Source organism: Epinephelus fuscoguttatus, linkage group LG2, assembly GCF_011397635.1.
Source record: "Epinephelus fuscoguttatus linkage group LG2, E.fuscoguttatus.final_Chr_v1".
Taxonomy (NCBI): domain Eukaryota; kingdom Metazoa; phylum Chordata; class Actinopteri; order Perciformes; family Serranidae; genus Epinephelus; species Epinephelus fuscoguttatus.
Genome location: NC_064753.1, coordinates 46,151,696 through 46,173,365, shown reverse-complemented (window position 1 = coordinate 46,173,365; position 21,670 = coordinate 46,151,696). Strand labels below are relative to the sequence as shown.

Genomic DNA, 21,670 nt, shown 5'->3' with positions numbered 1-21,670 from the left:
AGCTTCTTACCCCATCTTTATACACAAAAGCATCTGCACCACTTCCTGATTATCAGCCTGTCACAGGAACAACTCAGAGTGTGTGCACGTGAGGATCTGAACATGTGCATCTCAGCCTGTGGTTGTGATTAGTTTGTATATTTGTCGGAGCCTGTGTGTATGTGTGTTAACATGTTTTCTAACAAGCTCCAGGAAAACAGCTTGTAGGTGCCAAATTAAGCACAACTTCTACATATCAACTCTAACCCCACAGGTTTAACTCTCCAAAAGACTAATGATACATATATTAAACACAAAAATACTCATTCAGTGTTAATGCACATTTTATTAATCTGCTTCCATAGTTACAGTTTCCCTTCACTGTGCCTAATGTGTAGTGAAAAACATACAAATCTCTCCCTCTTCAGCCTCCTACAGACTCTGGGATTTTTTCTTAGCGTCATGGATCTAATGAACTTGGGTATGACATGAAGTTTGATGTATGCAGACGATGACAGCACTTACTGAATCACAGGCTATGACATACAATAGCTTAAAGGATGCAGCACCAACAGTGAAACACAACATATTAAATAACCTAAGGTTTTGTGGGCACTATATACTGCCGTGTGTGTGTGTGTGTGTGTGTGTGTGTGTGTGTGTGTGTGTGTGTGGTGTCACTATTTCCTTCCACGCTTCGTCCTTCTTTACATGATCATGGTAAGAGCTAAAGGACACGTCATACAGGCAAGGCCTCTGCTGCCACAACATAACAAGGTTTGCTTTGCTATAATCTCTTGTAGCACGTTTTGCTTCTATGGCTCGCTGCTATCTGTCTGTTTGTTTGGATTTAGCGCCGCTTTGTCATTCCATGCTGCATTTCTATTGGTTGGTTAGCAGACGTAGGTTGTTACAGCAGTCACACAATGAGATGGTCATCCCAAATTTCTCACACCGTCGAAATTTTATCCCAGGCTGTCTTCGATCGCAAGACTGTGACGACAGCCGTCCTTAAACCTCTTTCACTGTGCAATGTAGGACTGCTGTTTCAGAGCCATGACCAAAGATATCACCATGTTTCTTTCATGATGGTCATCTTTTGTCAGGGACAGCCCAAAATTGCACAGCGTATAACGGGCTGTAGAACAGCCATTACAAAGCTGATTTGAAGCTGTTGCTGTGGGTTACATGTTAGTGCAAGATCGACAGGTGTTTTGGGGGGATCTCTTCATTTTCCCCCAAAGTTGACTCACACATATTCCCCATATACCCCTTTTTAAGCCCTTACAACCACAACAGCAGTCTGCAGCAAATGTCCAGGTGTGCACAGGTGTAAAATGCGCAGAGCTGGAGGCACTCAGAGACATTCTGTCATCCATATTCCTCACATTCCTCCTATCGCCACTGTTTACTGCTAAGCTGCACCAGTATCTGCTGTGTTGGTCATAGCAGAGGTTGTGTGTTTTCAGAGACAAGATGGGAGCAATCGACTAAAGTCTGGATCACATTTTGAGGAACAGCTGCACAGATAGGAGCAGATAGACTTTGCCTTCACCTTGTCATCATGTGCTCTTGAATCAAAACTGTCACATTTGGTGTGAAACACACACAAGGTGAAGTGGCTACTTGTTTATTGATCTCTTGTATCAAAGTCTACTTGAGCTTTATCATTTCCCAGAAAAACAGCCAGTGCTTTGGAGAAGGACCATGAGTGAGTTTTGGTTCGCTGTGCCAGTGAGTGTCAAGTCTCGAAAGATATTTAGAACCTAAGATCTCAGATGAGTCATACTGTACAAAAGATTAGCCTACATGACAACACTATTTAGTGCAGACAGAAACCCTAGCAATCTCAAACATTACAATAAGACCACCCTGTATTATTGATTGATGATTAGAAAAAGCAGTAAGTCACATAACATAGATGAGATGCTTCATACATTGAGGGTTTACAGGAGCTGACTGCCACAATATTACACCACCTTCAAAGTAGCTGTTTTATAAAGGTATGTACACCTTGGCATTTTGATCTACTGCATGATGCATCGTCTGACCATGAGCTGAAAGACAACATATTTATCTCTGCCAGGCTTCGGCCTGGAAAGGACCGTGCATTTGGTCGTGTGTGTGCGTGTATGAGTGTGTGTATCTGAATGTGTGCAGTTAATCTCACACACTATTGGACCAATCAGCCTAATATTTTGTGTGCACACTGAAAACTGTGTGCTCAAGAAGCCGTCGTGATTGTGGTGATTCATGATTTTGAAAAACCTGTTTTACTGACTGTTTTATATCGTGATTGACTGCTGACTAACCAGCCAGTAGGGGCCGCAAGTCCTCAACAAAATCACGTAGCAAAAGCACAGCGCAAAAGTCATTTCCAGAAATTGTCTCAACTAAAAACATGAAGCTTTACAAACTATGGCAGGCCACATTTTGGCCTTTGTTGTGGCTTAAAAACTGACATCCATAGAAAAGTTTGGTATAATTTTGAAGCATAGCGTCTTGACTGTCAGGGTGTTTTCACATATAGTCCTTTTAAAACAAACCGAACTCAGTCCTCTTAAAGTGGACCAAAAAGTGGACAGAACAGGGACTCAATTCTTTTTGTGTTCACATTGTCAATTCATTTGAAAGAGGACTCAACTTCAGTTCTGATGGGGCCTCAGTCCTCTTTCTGTTCACACTGTAGCCTATATATTATATTGATGTAGTTTTGTTTTCACTTTGATGTGCCACTGTAGTGCGGTTATGAACTTAAAATTGAAAGAAAACCTTTGCATTTCTGTGCGTTGTGGACAGGAGTGCAGTTGTTTCATCGTCCGACCAAAGTACTCCTCGTCCAATGGTTGTGCTGTCGTTACCTGTGGCCATGGTTCCTTTGTGTTTATTATGTGTCCCACTGAAATAGTGTGTGATCTGTCTATGGCAAGCCTGGAGGGCTACAATATAATAGCAAAAGGCAACGCAGACCTGGAACATTTTCTGTTCACAAGGCACAGATTAAGTGAACCACGCTGCGGACTTTAAGTGAAGGTGGTCTGAGTTCGGCTCTCCTCAGAGGGGTGTCAGTTCTCTTGGAGTGTTCACATATGTGCAAAAAAGGCTGTCACAGCTCTGAGTCCGTTTAGAGGGCTGAAAAGTACTAAGTGTGAAAACACCCTAAGGCCCCGTTTAGATGTAGCGTCTAAAAGCGCGTCGAAAACGCCAGCTGTGCCGTTTCCATCCTTTTATCCAAGGTGCTTCGGAGGTTGTGCTACTGTCGCGCCTGCCGTTACTAAGCAACCAAAACCGCCTGTCACTCACAGGGGGAGTAAAAAGGTTACAAAGTTTACAAAAAAGTTAAATGGATTTCCAGCACCGTTCATCATGGTCACCAGTTATCCCAAGCTCCGAGCTGATAATTCTCCAGGCATTGTTCCTTCTGTTTCCTTCTGTCCTTCTGAGTCAAAGTAATACGACGAAGATAGGTCATATAACTCTGGGTATCCCTGGACAAGAATGATCAGTCGCTCCTCCATTGCTTGCTGCCTTTCACACCACCAGATGTTGTGAAGTCCGCTGGACGGAAAGGAAGAAGCAGGTCCGTGGAGCTGATTGGTTAATTCATGCAGTGCACTTGCTGCATTCGAAAAAGTTGAGATTTTTCCATCTCTGTGCGCCGCGGACGCACACGAAAAAACAGGTGCATCGCATCGAATGTGTGCCGCTACGGCATCGCTTCGGATTGTGAGCGTGCTTGACGCGTGTCTACATTGAAACTAATGGATTTGTGCGCACAAAAGACGCTACATCTGAACAGCCCCTAAGGGAGCCAGGAGGGACAATTCCACTAAGCCCAGTGGGGACAGCTCTTGTGGCTGCATCGCTGCCAGAACGTGGCCAACAGGCAGATTTCTGCACTCTTCTGAGTGCACTTTCCTTGCCTATACTTAGAGTTAAATTTATTTTTATAGCCTGATATCACAAAATTGCCTCAAAAGGCTTTACAATCTAAACAGCATATGACACCCTCTGTCCTTTGACCCTCAATATGGATAAGGAAAAACAAACAACAAACAGCGTCCTGCATTGTGGAATGTTTATTCAATGGGCAAAAAATGGAAGAAAGAGACAAAAAATATCCATAGATACTGTAGACTTTTACTCTTACTGTACCTAAGCATGCAATGTGCCAAATGTAGTTTTGTTTTTACATGACTAATTTAGTGATGGAAGATGGTACGCCACACTGTGTGAAAAACTCTGTGCTGTATGCTGCTTTGTAACACTGTCTAGATGAGGTGTGTTTAATTGCTGTGCAGACATATTTCATTATAAAACACCAGAGACTGCTGCAGTGGATTGTGTCTGCCGTCTGTGATATACATCTCTCTGCGTCGACAAAGCAAAGTTTGTTTGCGTTTCGGATTTCGTTTGCAACAATAAGACCTCAGCTGTGCAGCAATCCGTTAAACTGTGAGAAAAGGCGCACGCTGCACCACCTTCTTCTGCCTGATATATGGATTTATTTCAGTTAGTGGGCACCCAGGAGTACTTTTCTAAGCTTTGCAGTAAATATACCTGTGTGAACACCCAGCACACACACACCCAGCACCTGTCATCGAGGTAAACTGTTCCGCTCTGTCTGACAGAAGGACTCTGTCACAGTTTCAGTCTTCAGAGTGTCTGTCTGAAAGTCTGTCAGTGTGCAGCTCAGTGACTGGCAGCTCCTCGTTGGAGCTGCAGAGTGACAGGTAGATTAAACCACCGTGCTCACACTGCTTCCTTCTCCTGATAGAGAACCACACCATCATTCAGTTCCCCTACCCACGAGCTGTTCTCTGCCAGACAATGCAAACAGCATGTTCCTGAGCAGCCTCTAATCTGCTCAACCACAGCACTTCCTGCTCTGTATGCGTCTTCTAGAAGGACAAGGATAGCGATAAGAGCGGCTGCTCTCTAAAGGCTCTCTAATTAAATGCATCAGTAGTTCTTTTTCTCCTTTGGCTCCAAGAGGGGACACGCAGCATCCTGCGCTGCATGTTGATTGTTGTTTTTTTGTGTTTGATTTGTTTACAGCACAGAAAGATAAGAGAGTTTAGTCATTGAGTTCAGTCGTTTGAGGCCTCTGTGTGCCCTCATAGTGGAGACGGAGCTCCCGTCATGAAAATCATTTGTGACTCAGGCCATATTAAAGGATAATACTACACTTCTTTTCATGTTTGTTCCAGTAGTGCAAGCTCCCACTACCGCAGGAATAATGGAGCATATTGGGAGATATCCAGGCTCACTTTCCTCCCTCACAAGTCCAAGTTGTTGAAAGCAACGTTGCGTATAAGGCTCAATTATCATGGTATGTAATTGCTGGATGAGATTAATTTCCTTCTTCAGAGGAGGCCATTTTCCATCAAAGTCCACAGCCCATCACAGGGATGAGAACTTTTTCTTTTATCCTTATTTCACTATGCTGAGTGAGAGTTCTCGTATCAGAATGGCATTACGCTACACTCTGGTGCCTGTCAATCACCTGACACACACAGCAAGAAATAAGTGTCCCCAGAAATAAAGAAAAATATCCACGAAAGCACAGCAGTGAAGTGACCAACTGAAATCCTAAACTTGAGCTTGAGGATCAGCGTGTAAACATGCAAGCTGAGTTTGAGCAAATCAAAGAGGTGTTGATGCATTGTAATAACATCAAAACCTTGATAAGATTTCAGGTTTTGCTGTATTTGCAGTGGAGAAACAGAATTCCTGCAGGGACAGATATATTGGGGTGAATGTGAGATGAGCTGACAGCACAGCAAAATTCAATGAAGCAAAGTGTGTTTGTTTGGATCCTTATGAAGATGGAAGCTGGTGAGAGCCAGCACTCTTATGGCCTCATCAAGGAAACATCAAACGTCTTTAGCCAGGACAGCAGCTGATATAAAACTAGTTAACTATATGTGCAGATATTTTTGTCTGATATACAAATTGCAGGTCTAAGCATTCACTATAAACTTCACTTGTAAAACATATGTTTATTGATTTTAAACATTTAACAAGTTGCACAAACATATAAGCCAGTAATCTGCATTTTACTTCACTGCATTTGCCATTTATACCTTCATTACAACCAGCCCCCTGTAAATGTAGACATTAAGTGAAGGAGGCAGAGCGTGTGAGGAGCACCTCGACTGCAGACGTCAGGTGTCCAGCTGCCTGGAAGAAAAAGGAACACAACTTGTCTTTTGAACATGATGCAATGTTGATGCCGCAAAACCCAGAACAAGAGGCTGCTTCCAGAGACAACCCCTGGCCACACTTTTTATACCAGAATCTAAAAAAAGTGAAAACAACTGCCTCCCGGAAAAAAAGAAATCCCTGCTGAAAAAAAAAAAATCCTCTTCTAAGCTACCTAAAGTTGGATATTTTTTCATGTGTGATATTAATCTTTGATGTTATGATAAAGAAGAGAGAAAGAGAGAGGTACAGAGGAAGGGGTGGAGAGAGAGTGGGAGACTGTTAGTGTCTAAATGGTACAGGCTTTCCTTAATTGATTGATTTGCCTTCTTGTCTACTAGATTAAAAAAAAAAAAAAGTGTGTTTTTTTTATTGTTTTGCATCCTGCATGGAAAGCTACTTCTACTTTGAGTAATTTACTTTTTTACTTGTACTTATGTAGGTTTCTTAAATGGTAATATTCAGTTTTACTTGAGTATAGTTTTGTAGTCGCCTGCACCACTGCAAATGCCAGGTGGGATGACCTTTTGGGCCATAAGGTCACCACCAGCAATACTGGAAAAACAAACTGTACAAAAAAAAAGGAAAGAAGGAAAGACATGTCCATCTGATTAGGGCATACATGGTCCCACATTGTTAGTCTACCTATACTAGGGGTAGGCAACCAGTGGCTCCCTGTGGCTTTGACAAGAATTGATATATCATATATAATAACGTATCAAATATATATATATATATTCATTTTTTATTCCATGGCCGGGCACCTTCTCCGATAAAGTTCGCTGAACCTCAGCAGCAGTGGTTTGTCTTACATTTTCCTAGCTAGACTAGCTTTGGATTCCAGCTCCTAAGAACAAAAAAGTCTCAGAGGAAAATAGAGAATTTAATAGTGTGTTTTTTATTGCTGTCACTGCTAGTGCTGCAAAGTTACAGTACCAAATTATTATAAATGGGCCAATGCAGAGTAGTAAAACATATGGATGAACTCATTTAGACCTCTGTAGGCTAATTAAGACTCAATAGGCTGTGTTACTTACATTATATGGCAAAAATATGTTTTGCGGCTCCAAACAGATTTTTAATTTTTGTTTATGTTGCAACAATGGCTCTTTTGATTGCAAAGGTTTCCCCCTTTACCTGTACTGCAGGGCAGGGGCAGTGGTACCGGCCGTCGTCACCTCCCCCCACCCCTTCAGGTGGATCGGTCCACCGTGTAATGTCGGAGGTCAAGCCGGAAGTACAGTAATAGAAAGAGCGGAGGTGCAATTAATATGCGCATTAAATAGATAAAGGAGCTAGAAAACGAAAAGTGGACCTAAAGAAAAGAGAAAAAGAAACTCTAGGCGAGTGTTTGTAACATTAGCAGCAGTGTAAGTTAAACACCGGTGGCACCAAATGAAGAGGAGCAACAGGCGGATACTAGCGGAGTGACTTTGACGTTACAGGCCAGGGGCAAGAGGAGGAGGAGGAGGAGGAGGAGGAGGTGGTGGTCGCCATCTGCTGAGGACGACGACGGGACAACCTCTCAACAGGTGATACCATTAGTGCTAGGCTAGCTTGTGTAGCGACAGTAACGTTACACGGAGCTAGCCAGTTAGCATCAGTGCTGCCATTAGCAGCGCTGTAGCCTTCACCCGAGTGGCTTTGCTTTAATTAGGGAACATGCTGTGCTGGCGTTAATTGAGTGATCCTGCGTCCTGCCTACTGATTGGTCAACAAGACATTTAGCTTGTGCTTAAGTTAGCGTAACAGCAAATATTACTCCGCCATTTCCATGGCAACGTTGTAGGCTAACTGCCACAAACTGCTACAAAATGGATGGTTTCGTTGTTAATTTTGATCTGTACAGTGGAGTTAGTTTAATTAATGTTTGGATGAGGATGAGGCTGCTGCTGCTGTTGCTTTGGAACATACCGGACACACATGCATTCACATATATGTGTTCATGTATATGGGCTAAAATCTGTAGAAAACTCTTCACAATCCTGAAAATATCATATAGCCTAATATGTAACTAAATGTAAGCACACAGGAAGTCAGTGTGTATTAAATTAATATATCTGGAACATTTTTGTTCTTTATTTTGAATGACCTGGAAAGCTGATTAGCAAAAAAGCCACCCAAAATGGGTTATTAGGATATCTTATAAAAAATAATGCCCATGGTAGCTTGTTTCTTGCAACTGTTATATTAATATTCATAGAATAATTAAATTAAATTTATTAAATCAATTTCAGAACTTGAACTCAACCACTGCATTTGCAGAAATTCTCCAATGTACTTCTAAAGGCTCAGTGATTCTTCGGATTAAAAGAGTTAGTCTTATTTGTTACTTAATTAACTTTCTTTAATTCATATAATTTATGGTGCTGTTTGCTGCTCAGTCACCCTGTCGATGCAGGTGCAGACAGTCAGAGTGTGACCACAGTGGAAATGTTGTTTTTGAAAGGCTGGATGCCTTTACTGACCGTGTTGCTGTTGTGCCACAAATGATGTTCAAGCACACCCTTCCTTCATTCATCCATCCATTTTTATCCTCCTATCCGGGGCCAGATTGTGGGGGGCAGTAGGCCAAGCAAAGCACCCCCAGACATCCCTCTCCCCAGCAACGCTTTCCAGCTTTTCCAGACCCCAAGGCATTCCTAGGCCGGACGAGATACGTAATCCCTCCACCGAGTTCTGGCTCTGCCCCGAAGTCTCCTACCAGTGGGACTTGCCCGGTAAACCTCCAGGAGGCATCCTAGTCAGATGCCCGAACCACCTCAACTGACCCCTTACGATGCAAAGGAGCAACGGCTCCACTCCGAGCTCCTCACCCTATCTCTAAGGTTGAGCCCAGCCACCCCACAGAGGAAACTCATTTCCGCCGCTTGTATCCGCGATCTCATTCTTTCGGTCACTACCCAGAGCTCATGACCATAGGTGAGGGTTGGGACGTAGATGGACCAGTAAATCGAAAGCTTCGCCTTCCGGCTCAGCTCATCCTCTTGTGTAATTTTGCTTAGTTGAGATTCAGGTGAATGTATGATTTCATAAAGTCTGTGTACCTGCCCTATTTTAGCCACCTAAAAAAGTCAATATCAATTTAAGTGTATGTTATATTCATAATATTTCCAGCACTTTACCTTGCCATCATTCAGCCCTTTCTGACAGGGAACTGAAGCTGTTATTTCCATCTATGCTTTTTTCAAAGCCACCAGGCTCCCTCGACAAAAACAGTAATTTTACCTCTTTGAATATGGGAGTTCCTGGTCTGCCTCTGGCTCTTTCAGTTTGTTTGTGTTATTTTGTGACTTTGGTGAACATAACGTAACGTTTTACAACACCAAAGTCAGACAATAACACAAACTATCTAACCAATGGAGGCTGTGGTTGACCAACGACTCCTGTGTTCTGCAAGTAGAATTATTGTTTTTGTCAAAGGAGTCTGGTGGCTTTGAGGAGAGCACAGAAGAAAGCTACAGTTCCCAGATTGAAAGGGCAGTCTGACGGCAAGGTAAAGTGGTGTAACACTCAAAATGCAGCGTACACTTAAACTGATAATAATTGTTTTAGGTGGCTATATAAATATGATCTGCTGGCGCCCCATCCACAGCAGTACATTGCTTAGTTTCTGTGGCAGTGCACCTGCCTACTTCTCCAAACTGGGTGTGTGCTGACTGTCATCAACTGTAGGTAATATACTGACTATGACACAAAGTAAAAAGACAACTAAGGAGTTATTCAGGATGTATTCTATAAGCTCCTGTGCTGAGCTAACACATCTCAAATCATTCTCTGCACTGACTCTTTCCAACTTCCAGTAAGACGTAAAGCTGAACCTCCCATACTGTCAGAGTGTTATTAGGATTGCTGTAATGTAATCACTGATTTTGGTGAACACTATTTGTTACTGAAATAAGTAATCACAATATTGTAACCCGCTAACTTCCCAACATAGCTGGACAATATTGTTTGCAGTCAGAATGTCTCCATCATTAAGTTAACTCACACTGTTGCTGTGCTGTTTAATGTTGCAATTTCATACATTTCAATATCATTGACTTGCATACAGACATAATAACTTGTGTAAAAATGGCTATTATTGGGAAATACTTTTTTCACTCCCACTGTTTTGGTTGTTTATTGTGTTTCACTGAAGTCAAATAAAAAAAAAAGCTGATTAGCTGTTTACACCAAATGCATTAGAGAAAATAATTGAAATATCCCATCTCTCTTCAACTCAGCCCGTGTGTGTGTGTGTGTGTGTGTGTGTGTGTGTGTGTGTGTGTGTGTCGGTGTGTGTGTGTGCCCGTATGCTGAAAGCAATGCTCTGTGCAAGCCTCAATTATCATGGTGTGTAATTGCTGGGTGAGATTAACTTCTGTGCACATGAAAATAGAGAGAACGAGGGAGAGGTCAAAGAAGAGGGGAATGCTGATATCTGTGTTTGTGTGTGTGAAGGAGACATCTGCTGAGGGAGTGATGAGATTCCTATCAGGAGGGGTGATGACATTTGGATAGAAGCAGCTCGGTCCTTTTCAAAAAAATAAACACTGTAGCAGGAGTCACTTCTCTCTTAAGTGATGCACATGAATTATTGAATGGTGCTGTGTTGTGGCTGTGCCGGACAGTCAGGGAGGAGCATAGAGAGTTAGTGCTGAGGCGTCTATGTTACTGAATTTGTTTTATTTAGAATTGCTCTGTGTCTGAGTGTTGATGGAGAACTTGTGAGTGAGTGAGTGGGGTGAAGCTGTGCAGAGAGTGTTGGAGAGAGGGATGCACACTGGTATGCGTTATGTAACGCAACTTGACCCTATATCTTGCTTGAAATTATATCAATATATTGTACATAGTCGTTGTAAAAGTTTTGTCTTGTCGCAAATATTTGGTCTGAGAGCATCGGTAATAAGTGTGAATGAACTATGGTGAACTTCTCTCCATCTTACCAGCAGCCAGATCTACATGCTCATCTCTCAGCTTAAACCCCGCTGGATAATGTCAAACACATCATCCAGTAGATTTTGCTGGCTCTAGGGTGGTTGTTCAAACCACAGATTTTACTTTTGCATTCTTGTATTTCTGCCACCACTGACACAAAGAGTATAGAAGCAGATTGAGAGAGAGACCCAGCCCTCTCTGTCTCTTTCTCTGAAACGTACACAAAACTCAGATTGAACAGTAAAACCAGGCAATGCTGATCATGTATAAACCAACATCCCGTCATTGTGTGGCCTGTTTCTCTCTTAAAATGTTTTCAAAAACATATTTTAGTGCACTGTTTGGCTGCAGTACAAGAATTTGTGAACAGGAAGTGGGTGCCATAACTACTTCCTGTATTGTAAAAGTGGTGGCTAGGCCTGTCACGATAACAAATTTTGTGGGGCGATTAATTGCGTCAGAAATTACTGTGATAATATTGTGTAATATTGTGCTTTTAAGACCATTTTTTATGATTGTTCGACTATTTTTTAAACTTATATAATGATAATAAAGGCATAACAATGCAAGTACACCCTTTTAAAGAGAAATAAACATTTATTTAACAAGAATATTTAGGAATGCAAAAAAAGAAAATTTAAATATCCGAAATAACATGTAAAAATACCAAAATAAATAAATAAATAAAGACCTTAGAAATACAAAAAAAATAGACTCTCAGTCCCTGTTAACAAAAAGTGCACTGCAATAGGAAAAAAATAAAAGGAAATGGACCTTCAGTCTCTTATCAAAATTTGCACTTGAAAAAACCCCAACCAAAAACAATATATAAATGGACTTTGTTTCTATTAAGAAAAAAATACACTCAAAAACTTATTTTCTCCGCCTCTTCTCCCCCTCACGAAGATCGCACTGTGTGTGTGTGTGTGTGTGTGTGTGGCCCATAGCCCCCGTCCCCCACAGATACAAAGACACTCGATGACAAGAGCTTTCCCTCCGTTCATTATGCTATTGAACCAACTCACCTGGCTGCCAGACGATGCACGGCAGTGAATGCTCTTGTCATCCAGTCTCTTTGGTGGAGAGAGACAAGGAAAACAAACACGCATGAACATGGCAATTAATCACGGCCGGAAAAGTTACCGTGTCCCTTTTAATTTACCATGCAATGAACCGACTTATCGCATATCGCGACAGGCCTAGTGGTGGCTGAAAAAACTGAAATCAAATGTTAAATCTTATTTATTTTTTTTTTTTAAAGATATTTTTTGGGGCATTTTTAACTTTATTTGGTAGGACAGACAAGTGTGAAAGGGGGAGAGAGAGAGAGGGAGTGACATGCAGCAAAGGGCCACAGGCTGGAGTCGAACCCGGGCCGCTGCGGCAACAGCGTTGTACATGGGGCGCCTGCTCTACCACTAAGCCACTGACGCCCCAGTTCAAATGTTAAATCTAAGCAGTGCTGTTAGAATATGAACCAATTATTGCTGCATTACCTATCTCTCACCTAAAGTGTTTTCAGAGACATATTTAAACTTACTGTGTAACTGTAATTCGACTTTGTTCGTTACCAGCTGGCTGCCATATTGTTTCTTGTAGAACAACTACAGCAGGAGGGTTTATTAGTCTGATGCGGCACATTGCACTCTGGTAGTTGTCGGGTTTCTGCTGCCACTCATTTTCTCTGTTTTCCTTGGACCAGTTGTGTCACCTTTAAAAGCATCTGCGTCTTTCTACTGCATGGACAGCCCAGTTTGTAAAGACCATCTTTCTAGAAGTGAAGTACTTCTTTAACTTTTAATATTTGGAATTAGGAGTTTCTGTAGAAAAGTTTCCTATTTCCTTCTTGGCTAAGCAGTGATCCGTGTTTAATGATGAACATCTGAGATTTGAGTCGCCACCAAAATCAAAGCAATTGTTCCAGTGCCAAATGTTATAAAATCTTCCAACCAAATTCCACAGAAGTCTGTTCATGAATTTTTGAAAAACACCCCACTGAGTGAGAGACAAATGGAAAATGGCAAAGAATAATTGATTGACACTTTTGAGTCGCTGAGCGGAAAATCTTTAGGAAACGTGTGTGGCAGTGCACACACACTAACGCATCATGTCCTCGCATTAACCGAGCGCCGAAGTTTTATGTTTTAGAAATGAGGAGAGAATCTGGTGAACTCTTTTAAATTCTACGGAGGTGTTTATCCCTGGATTTGTTTCCTCGTCTCTCTCATTGGGAGTCAGCGGCTTCTTACAGTGGGCTTCAAACAGACTGCTGCTCAGAGAGACGGATCAGCTGCCGTGGCTGAGGGCCTGGACCACATTTGTGAACACACACACACACACACACACACACACACACACACACACACACACACACAATCGGGATTGATTAGAGTAAACAAAATAAAGGAGTTTCAGTCAGGAGGACACAATATGTTTGTTGGATGGAAAGCTGTTTCCATTAACCTCTGTACAGTACGGGGTAATGCAGATACTAGTGTCCACATGCACAAACACACACACACACACATACGATAATATGGAGATTCTTCTCGCTTGACGCCTCACAGCATTCAAACAGTCAACATCCAGACACAATCTCTCCCTCCTAAACACACAGATACACTCAAAGGGGATGAGCCGAAGCAGCCACACACACGCACTTACACATGCACACAGAGAGTCCTATCCTGCCTTATTTTTAGCTGTTCCCCTCCCCAGCCCTGACCTACATCACAGCATGAATAAAGCCGCAGAGATATGAAGAAACTGAGCTCAGAGGGAGGAGGTGGGAGGAGGAGGTCTGGGGTGGAGGGGAGGGGAAGAAGAAAGGAGGGAGGAAGGGAAAAGGGGGGAGAGACGGAGAGAGACACACTGGCAAATCCAGAAAAATGAATTCCCCTCGTGTAAAATGACAGATCCAGTTCTGTCAGCAGACCTCACCTGCTATGGCACTCCCAGAGGAGGCTGCAGAGGGCGAACACACACACACACACACACATGCAGACATTCAGACACACAAAGGCACACAGTGACAAACACAGTGGATGCAGGACCTTGGAACGACAGGGATCAGAAAGCCTCAACACAAGTCAGGCTTGACAGTAGATGCTTTTCCCGCTTTAAATGAGAGCCGACAAAGGCAACAACTTTGCATTATTGAGGCCGCGTGTCTGCGACATCACAGGCCAGCTGTCATCAGGCTCAAGCCACGCTCTGATGCGTTCCGCCAATCATGGGTAATCAAATGAGTGGCATTCAGGGCGGAGTAGTGCTTCAGGACACTGTGAAAATTGGATTCAGGTACTGTTTTGCAGCCTCAAAGCACTCGACTAAGTTCCATGGTTTTGATGTAGCAGATCAATGCTTTTTTACGCCAGTGAGGCTTTGTACGCCTGAGTACACGATCCGTCTCTCTTTGATTGTGGAATTCAGCACTCCTACTGTACACTCTCCAAGGATGAAATTTGCCGAGAAAAAACCTCTGGGTGTTGCATGTAAGTCAATTACATACTTCATACAAATTCATTCTGTTGTAAGGGGGAAAGTGTGAGCTGAAAACCTCAAAGCTGGAATGTATTTATCCAAGGAGAGGATATGGAAATACTCTCCTCACTCTCTCCTTCCCTTAAGTGTACCGTACAGAGTCCCTTAAGTGCTGGAAAGGCCTGTTAGCCTCAGGAAACTGGTTCTCTGCTGCTCACATCCACATAAATACTCCGTACTGTACACACACACACGCGGACACACACAAATTTAGACCCTTCTGCATAACACCTCCCCTGTGTGTTTCCGATCCCATTTCATCAGCAGTCATCCAGCTCAGCTAATGCCTCCCTGAGCGCTGTGTTTCAATGCTCATACAATGTCTTTCAAGCTACATTAGGAAGAGTGAGGCTTTAATGTATCATATTAGCTGAACATTATGAATGTCAGGAAGGATGCTGCTCTCCCTCCTGTCCTTTGTCCTCTTCAGTTTATATGTCCTTATCTCGTCAGCGTTCTCATTTTCTTTCCTCTCTCATCTCCTTTCTTTTCCGCTCTTTTTTTTCTGCCCCATTCTCCCTAACATCTCTCTTTTGTTTCCTTTCCTTCTTGATCTTATGTTTCCTCTCAAGCTCTTACTTCTTTTCTCTTTTATACCCGTATTTCCCTTTTTCCCAGTTTTCTTTCTTGTTGTCTTTTGCCTGGTACTTTTTTCTGTTGCTCTAACAAAGCAACACACTGACTTACACCGATCAGCCGCAACATTAAAACCACTGAGAAGTGAAGTGAATAACATCGATCATCTTGTTACAATGCAATCTTCCGCCGGGAAACCTTCGGTACTGGAATTCATGTGGATGCCAATTGGCACGCATCACCCAAACACCATTTCAGACCAAGTGCCCCCTGTCATAGCAACCCTAACCCCCCGGAAGAACAACGTGTCATTGCGCTTTGCAAAAACTGCTCAGGAATGGACCAAGGAGTGCTGAAGGTGTTGATATGGCCTCCGAAATCCCCAGATCTTAATCTGATTAAGCATCCATGGCACATGCCGGTACCCCACCTCGCAACCTACAGGACTCAATGAATCTGCCTCCAACTTCCCGGTGCCACACACCACAGAAGGTCCTGTTTCCTTACTTTGACAGGTCAGAGGCCCAACTGTGGTTCAGACTCGGTTCTGATCTGTTGACGCAGGACACAAGACCTCTGGGGTGCTGGCATGTCCCACAGATGCTCTCTCGGGTTGGTATCTGGGGGATTTAGAGGCCAGGTTGACACCTTGAGCTGTGTGGCATGGCACATTGTCCTGCTGGGGGGCACTGCCATCAGAGAGTGACATTGCCATGAGGGGGTGTTTTGGTCTGCGGCAATTTTTGATGCATGTCAGGTGGCATCCACATAAATGCCAGGACCCAAGGTTTCCCAGCATTGTAACAAGATGATCAATGTTATTCACTTGACTCCTCAGTGGTTTTAATGTTGTGGCTGATTGGTGTATTTGTGGGTGAAAAATGAAGTATACTTGGAAAAAGTTTGTCTGTGTGATTGATAAGTAGAAGCAATTTTGGGGATTTGTGGATGGGCAACTTGCCCAACCACGAAGAGAACTACAGTCTTGCCCAGGGCAAGACTCTAATTAATAACTGTAAGCAACAAGATGACACCCAGAGACCAGCCTTTTGTAATGGGAGATTAAAGCATCTGTGTTGCAGCAGTTCAGTGAGCTTCATCCACCTGCTTCATCGGTCGCCCAGAGGAATTGCTCTGTGTGTCCTGAGTGTGTCTTTGGAACACTGTCAGAGTTATTAATCCGCTGTATCCGCTCTGTTTGTCCTCAGATATTGATGAGTGTGCCACCCAGATGCATTACTGCCAGTCCAACACGGTGTGTGTCAACCTGCCCGGCAGCCATCGCTGTGACTGTCTGCCAGGCTTCATCAGAGTGGACGAATACTCCTGCACTGGTACGTCTGCTGCATACAAACACAATACTGACACATCAGATCTTAGTACATAATGACACACACATACACACATCAGTCATTAGAATAATCATCATAACATTAGTGGTAGTCGTTATTTTCAAATTCTTTCAAATTTTTAATCAAGGGGAGGTTATCTACGTGGGGTTGTTTGACATAATAACATTACACATTGGAATATCTCTTCAAATTGACCTGAACTGTTAATGTTCAGAAAAACTATGTGAACAACATTGGATGCTTTAAATTGTCCCACTTACTGTCACCCTGTGAAATTAAACTGCTCTTGTCTTAAAGAGGCCCGTGGCATCTTGGATCACTGCACAGTTGTTCTGCTGTTTGACTAGTTTTGGCAACTGTGACTGAACTGACTGGGAGAGAAAATGAGCACAGACTGCTAGTTTTTGAGCTTATTTGGGCGTAATATATGAAAATATCAGTCTAATTTAATATGTGTGATGGCTCTGTAGCCTGTTGGGCAGTGGCTAATGAGCTGGAAGTTTTCTCTTAATCAATAGGGAATGTGCTTATTGGTGGTCGAACTATAGCCCTCACACTCCCACATTAGTGGGATTCCAGGGATAATGACTGAAATATCTACACAAATATTGCATGGGTTGGCATTAAAATGTAGTACAGATATTCATGGCTTTTTATTTACTGCCAGCAGCAACAGCACGTATTGGATGAATGTCATTGGAATTTGTTGCAGATGTTCATGCTCCGTCGTGGAGTTTGATGGTCCCTGAACTTTTTACCTAATGCCATCATCATGTCTTAATCTCAATCCATCAGACAGTCAGACATCACCACACTTGCAGACTTAAAGGGCTTGCTCCCGGGAAGTCCTTAAGTGCTTAAGGCTCACCAAATCCACAATTCATCAAGTCCAAAAGGTGCCTCAAGCAGACTTTCTGCGGACTTGTAGAGAAAAGACTTTGCTTGGAGAACATCCCACAGTTCTCAGTGGTATGGTTGTTATGATTTATTAATTAGTCATCAATTATCTGTAACCGCTTATCTTGTTTAGAGTCGCTAAAGGGGGCTAGAGCATATCCCAGCTGACAGTGGGTGAGAGGCAGGGTATTTCCCAGATAGGTCCCCAGACTTTCACAGGGCTAACACCTAGAGACAGACAACCATTCACACTCACATTGACACCTCTGGGTAACTTAAAGTCCCCATTTACTCCACACAGAAAGGCCCTTGTTTTTAATTTTTGTCATGTACATGATGTAGAAAAGTTTGATAATGAACATACAGAATATGTACGGGCTGAGTAATTTGGGTTTGTTTGAATCTGCAAAGTCAGAAGAGTGAAGGTCGTTTTTTGTCCGACTACGATGCACGTCCTCAATTGAAGGTTTAATTTGAACGTAGTATAATATGATTTAAAGGTCTAGTGTGTAGGATTTAGTGACATGTAGCGGTGAGATTGCAGAACTGAAACTTCTCCCATCTTCCAAGTGTGTAGAACTACGATGGCTGACGCGAAAATGCAAATGGCTCTGTTTGGAGCCAGTATTTGGTTTCTGTTCTGGGCTACTGTCGAACTACATAGACGGGGGACCCTCAATCTATATAGATATAAACGGGTCATTCTAAGTTAACAAAAACACAACAATTCTTATCAGGTGATTTTAAACTAATGAAAACATAGTTATGAATATTATATACCATTTTTGCCAATAGATGCCCATTAATTCTACATATAAGACCTTTAATGTGAATATAATACTGAGTTTGGCAGCTCATGTAAAGGAAAAGTTTTACTGCACATTCTGACCTCTAATAGCTACCATCTAAAGCTGCAAACCATGTACATATAATTAAGATAAAACTTACCCCAAGGGAATTGTTAAAATTCAGCCTAAGCTGCCAAAATCAATGTTTTTAACTGTTTCAAAAAATACTTTGACACAAGTTACAGGGTCAGTTCATATCCATGGAGTCACTTGAAGCAAGTTCTGTCTCATAGCACATCTCATCCCCGACACCCTCGCAGACTCGAGCAGGACTTGGAGGGTCTGGAGGAGGCACATTTGGATTCAGCCACTGTCTTTGTGAGCATGTTAGCATGCTGATGTTAGTATTTAGCTCAAAGCACCACTGTGTCTAAGAACAGCCCCACAGAGCAACGATCCTGGCTGTTGACTCTTCAGTTACGGCAAACAGGAAATTAAACTGTCTTTCATTACCATGAAAATAGTGCCGCCGTAGTTATGACAATTCTCATGTAAACAACCTTGAAAAATAAATCTTGCACTTGAATAGATATTCTTATTTTCTACCTTTTAATATAAGAAAAGTCCAGAGGTCAATCATTCTGAAATGTACCTTGTCTCCTCTCTTTTTTAGTTTACCCCAAAATGACCTTGGTTGCAGTTTTCATACTTGCTCTTGTGCAAGAATGATAGCTTTCAACCGGCGGCCACACTGCTCTGCAACTGTATCTTTAGTTATCTAAAATTAAAGCGTGCAGTAAAATCAATGCAAACTGATTTATACCTCAGCGGCTGTCTTTTTAAAGGTTGGGAGAATCAGCACGTATGACCGAACATGAACAAGTGATTGCAGCTTTTCAGTTATTTAAGGGCTTGTCTGCAGTTTAGCTCTACCTTCTCAGCGTCAGGGCAAAGTATGGAAACAGTTTCATCAACATATTCACCTACCTTTGTAAATACAATTCATATGTTCTGTTTAAGTTTATCTCTGCCCGAGCCATTTCTCAACATACAGTACAGTGACACCTGTTCTGGTTTACAGTGTTTTTTCTTGGGAAGGGTTTAGAGCCATGTATTTTTTTGAGAGTGAATAGGATGTGCTTGGTTGCTGCTCAGTGTTTCTCCGGAGAAGTGTTCTTTAATTAGCTCGGAGTTGGCAGCCACGCAGGGACAGGGATCCATAGACAATCAATCTATTTTGCAGCTTGTAAACTGTCCTGGCTGCTGACTGGGAGCCCTAGGAGCCTGCTCTACATCTGCTGGGAGAGATAAATCCTCTCTCTGTCTCCTTTTCCCTCTCCCTCTGCTTCTCCTTCAGCCCCTTCTCGAGGGTTTCAGATCCTCTGCATGAATGTAATACAGAGTTAGGACTCGCGGCACAGGGAGGCGACCACTCATCTTTCACAACGCTAACACGATTGCACATTAGCTTCTGTAATTGGTGCGTTGTGCTGAAATCTGTATTGTTATTCTTCATTGTGTCTGGATCTGGAAGGGCTTCTGGTAATGATATTGTTGCTGCATTGAGCAGGACACACACAGACATAGCAGAGACCTGTCTCTGGTTTCTCTGGTTTCTTGCTCTATTGAGTTATTAGCGAGGAGAAAGTTAACTCAGGAAGTCCAGTATCTTCTCTGATTAGGCTGGAATGAATATAATTAATCATAATAGAAGGAATGCATTGATGTCACTTTGTTCTGTGACTTCATCTCCTCATACCAGTGATTGATTTGCTATGGCTGCTGTGAGATCCATACTCAGTACCAAACATTGAGTGCTCTGTGGATGCTGAAATGCGGCCAGATATTGATTTTCCTGACAGATATATGCTTTATATAGGGAGGGGTACGTAATGCTACCTTAAACAGAGCCTGAAGGCATGCTGTAGTTGCTTGATCCTATTATACCCCTTTAACATCCATCCACTTTTGAGGTAGGTTTGTCTAAATTCGAACAAATGGTCTGTTGTTGATTGATCATATCCTTGTGATGGATGTGGGCATAATGTTTTTAAGGATCTTTTTACGGTGTTTGACTGCCTCACTGCTTCTGTAGGCACTTGCATGTCAGTTCAGTCTTTACTTAGGTGCATAAAAGAATAACTCAATAAGTCATCCTTATTTGAATATATATGTTTATTACAACTCAGATCTGATCAGTGAAGCTTTTGGCAAAGCTAACATTACATTCACTCAGCCTTACACAGTGTATCCCACACTAGTGGCGGACTCAGGCTGTCTGAGGGACAGGGGTGAACAAACAAGAGCACCGACATGCAGAAAGTTTTCTAAAGTTTAGGGCAGCATATATGGCATTATATCATATTTAAGCATTTGATTAAGAAAACGGGATGCTTGGTTAGCTGTGGTGGAAAAAGCACTCATATCTTCCAAATGGTGAACTTGTAAAGTTAATGATGCCAAATGGATAAGGACTGCCCATTGTTCCAGCGGCTCATGATTCTTAAGCCCAAATAGTCTGAAAGATATACTGCTGGACCGAAAGACCATTTGTCCAACAGCGTGGTATGCTCCGAAGGACAGTTTCTCTGAAAATGTGCTACATGCACTCCCAAGCAGAAGTACATGGCTAATTATTATGTAGAGGGACAGCACTGGACCTTTCTACCATGGCAAAGGCATGACCCGCCCTTCTCTGCTGCTGACTGGCTAGTACTCGTTGCCTTCACTTGTTGGGTTGATTGGATTTAGGCATGAGGAGATTGGTTAGGGTAGGAATATCATCGTAAACCAATCTGAGGCACAGAGGGGCGGGTCATGCCATTGCCATCGTAGAAGGTTTGATGACATTGTTCTGCATCAAAATTAATGATGTGCCTCTCTTGTGAAGAGTGTGTATTGTTTTTTGGGAACAATGTGCATTTGTTGTCAGGATAACAGGCTGTCTGTGTACAAATGACCCTTTGGTCCAATGGGACATATTTTGGACTATCGGGTAAAGGCGGGGGGGAAAAAATCGATACAGCACAAAATCGCAATATCTTATTGTCACACAGTGCAAAGTTTTGTATGTAAAATCTTAATCTGCAAAGTAAACAGTAACTATAGCTGTCAGATAAATGAAGTGGAATAAAAAGTTCAGTGTTTCCCTAGTGCCGTTGTATTAAGAAGCATAAACTACTACCTAAAAAATTAAGTAATTTACAAGTACTTCAAAATTGTGCTACTGTTTGTGTGTTACACAGCCCTGTGGGAATTGTAACCTCACATTACATTTCCTTTCTTTAGCCTTTGTTAGTCTGTAAAAACGTCTGCTGTTTGTACACAACAGCTCTTTACAGTTCTAGAGGGATGGTTCATGTGTTTTAGTTTTGAACTAAAAGACAAGGACACACGGTGCAGGTTCCAGCT

At 42.5% G+C, this 21,670-nt stretch overlaps 1 protein-coding gene across 2 annotated transcripts in view; it reads left to right on the top strand.

The window, feature by feature from the left end:
• LOC125879618 (protein kinase C-binding protein NELL1-like) overlaps positions 1-21,670 on the top strand; it is a 455,619-nt gene that overhangs the window by 301,800 nt on the left and 132,149 nt on the right. For both annotated transcript variants that reach the window (XM_049561591.1, XM_049561583.1), the window contains exon 13: positions 16,431-16,556. In XM_049561591.1, coding sequence (XP_049417548.1) covers positions 16,431-16,556 — 126 coding nt within the window. The remainder of the gene's footprint in view (positions 1-16,430; positions 16,557-21,670) is intronic.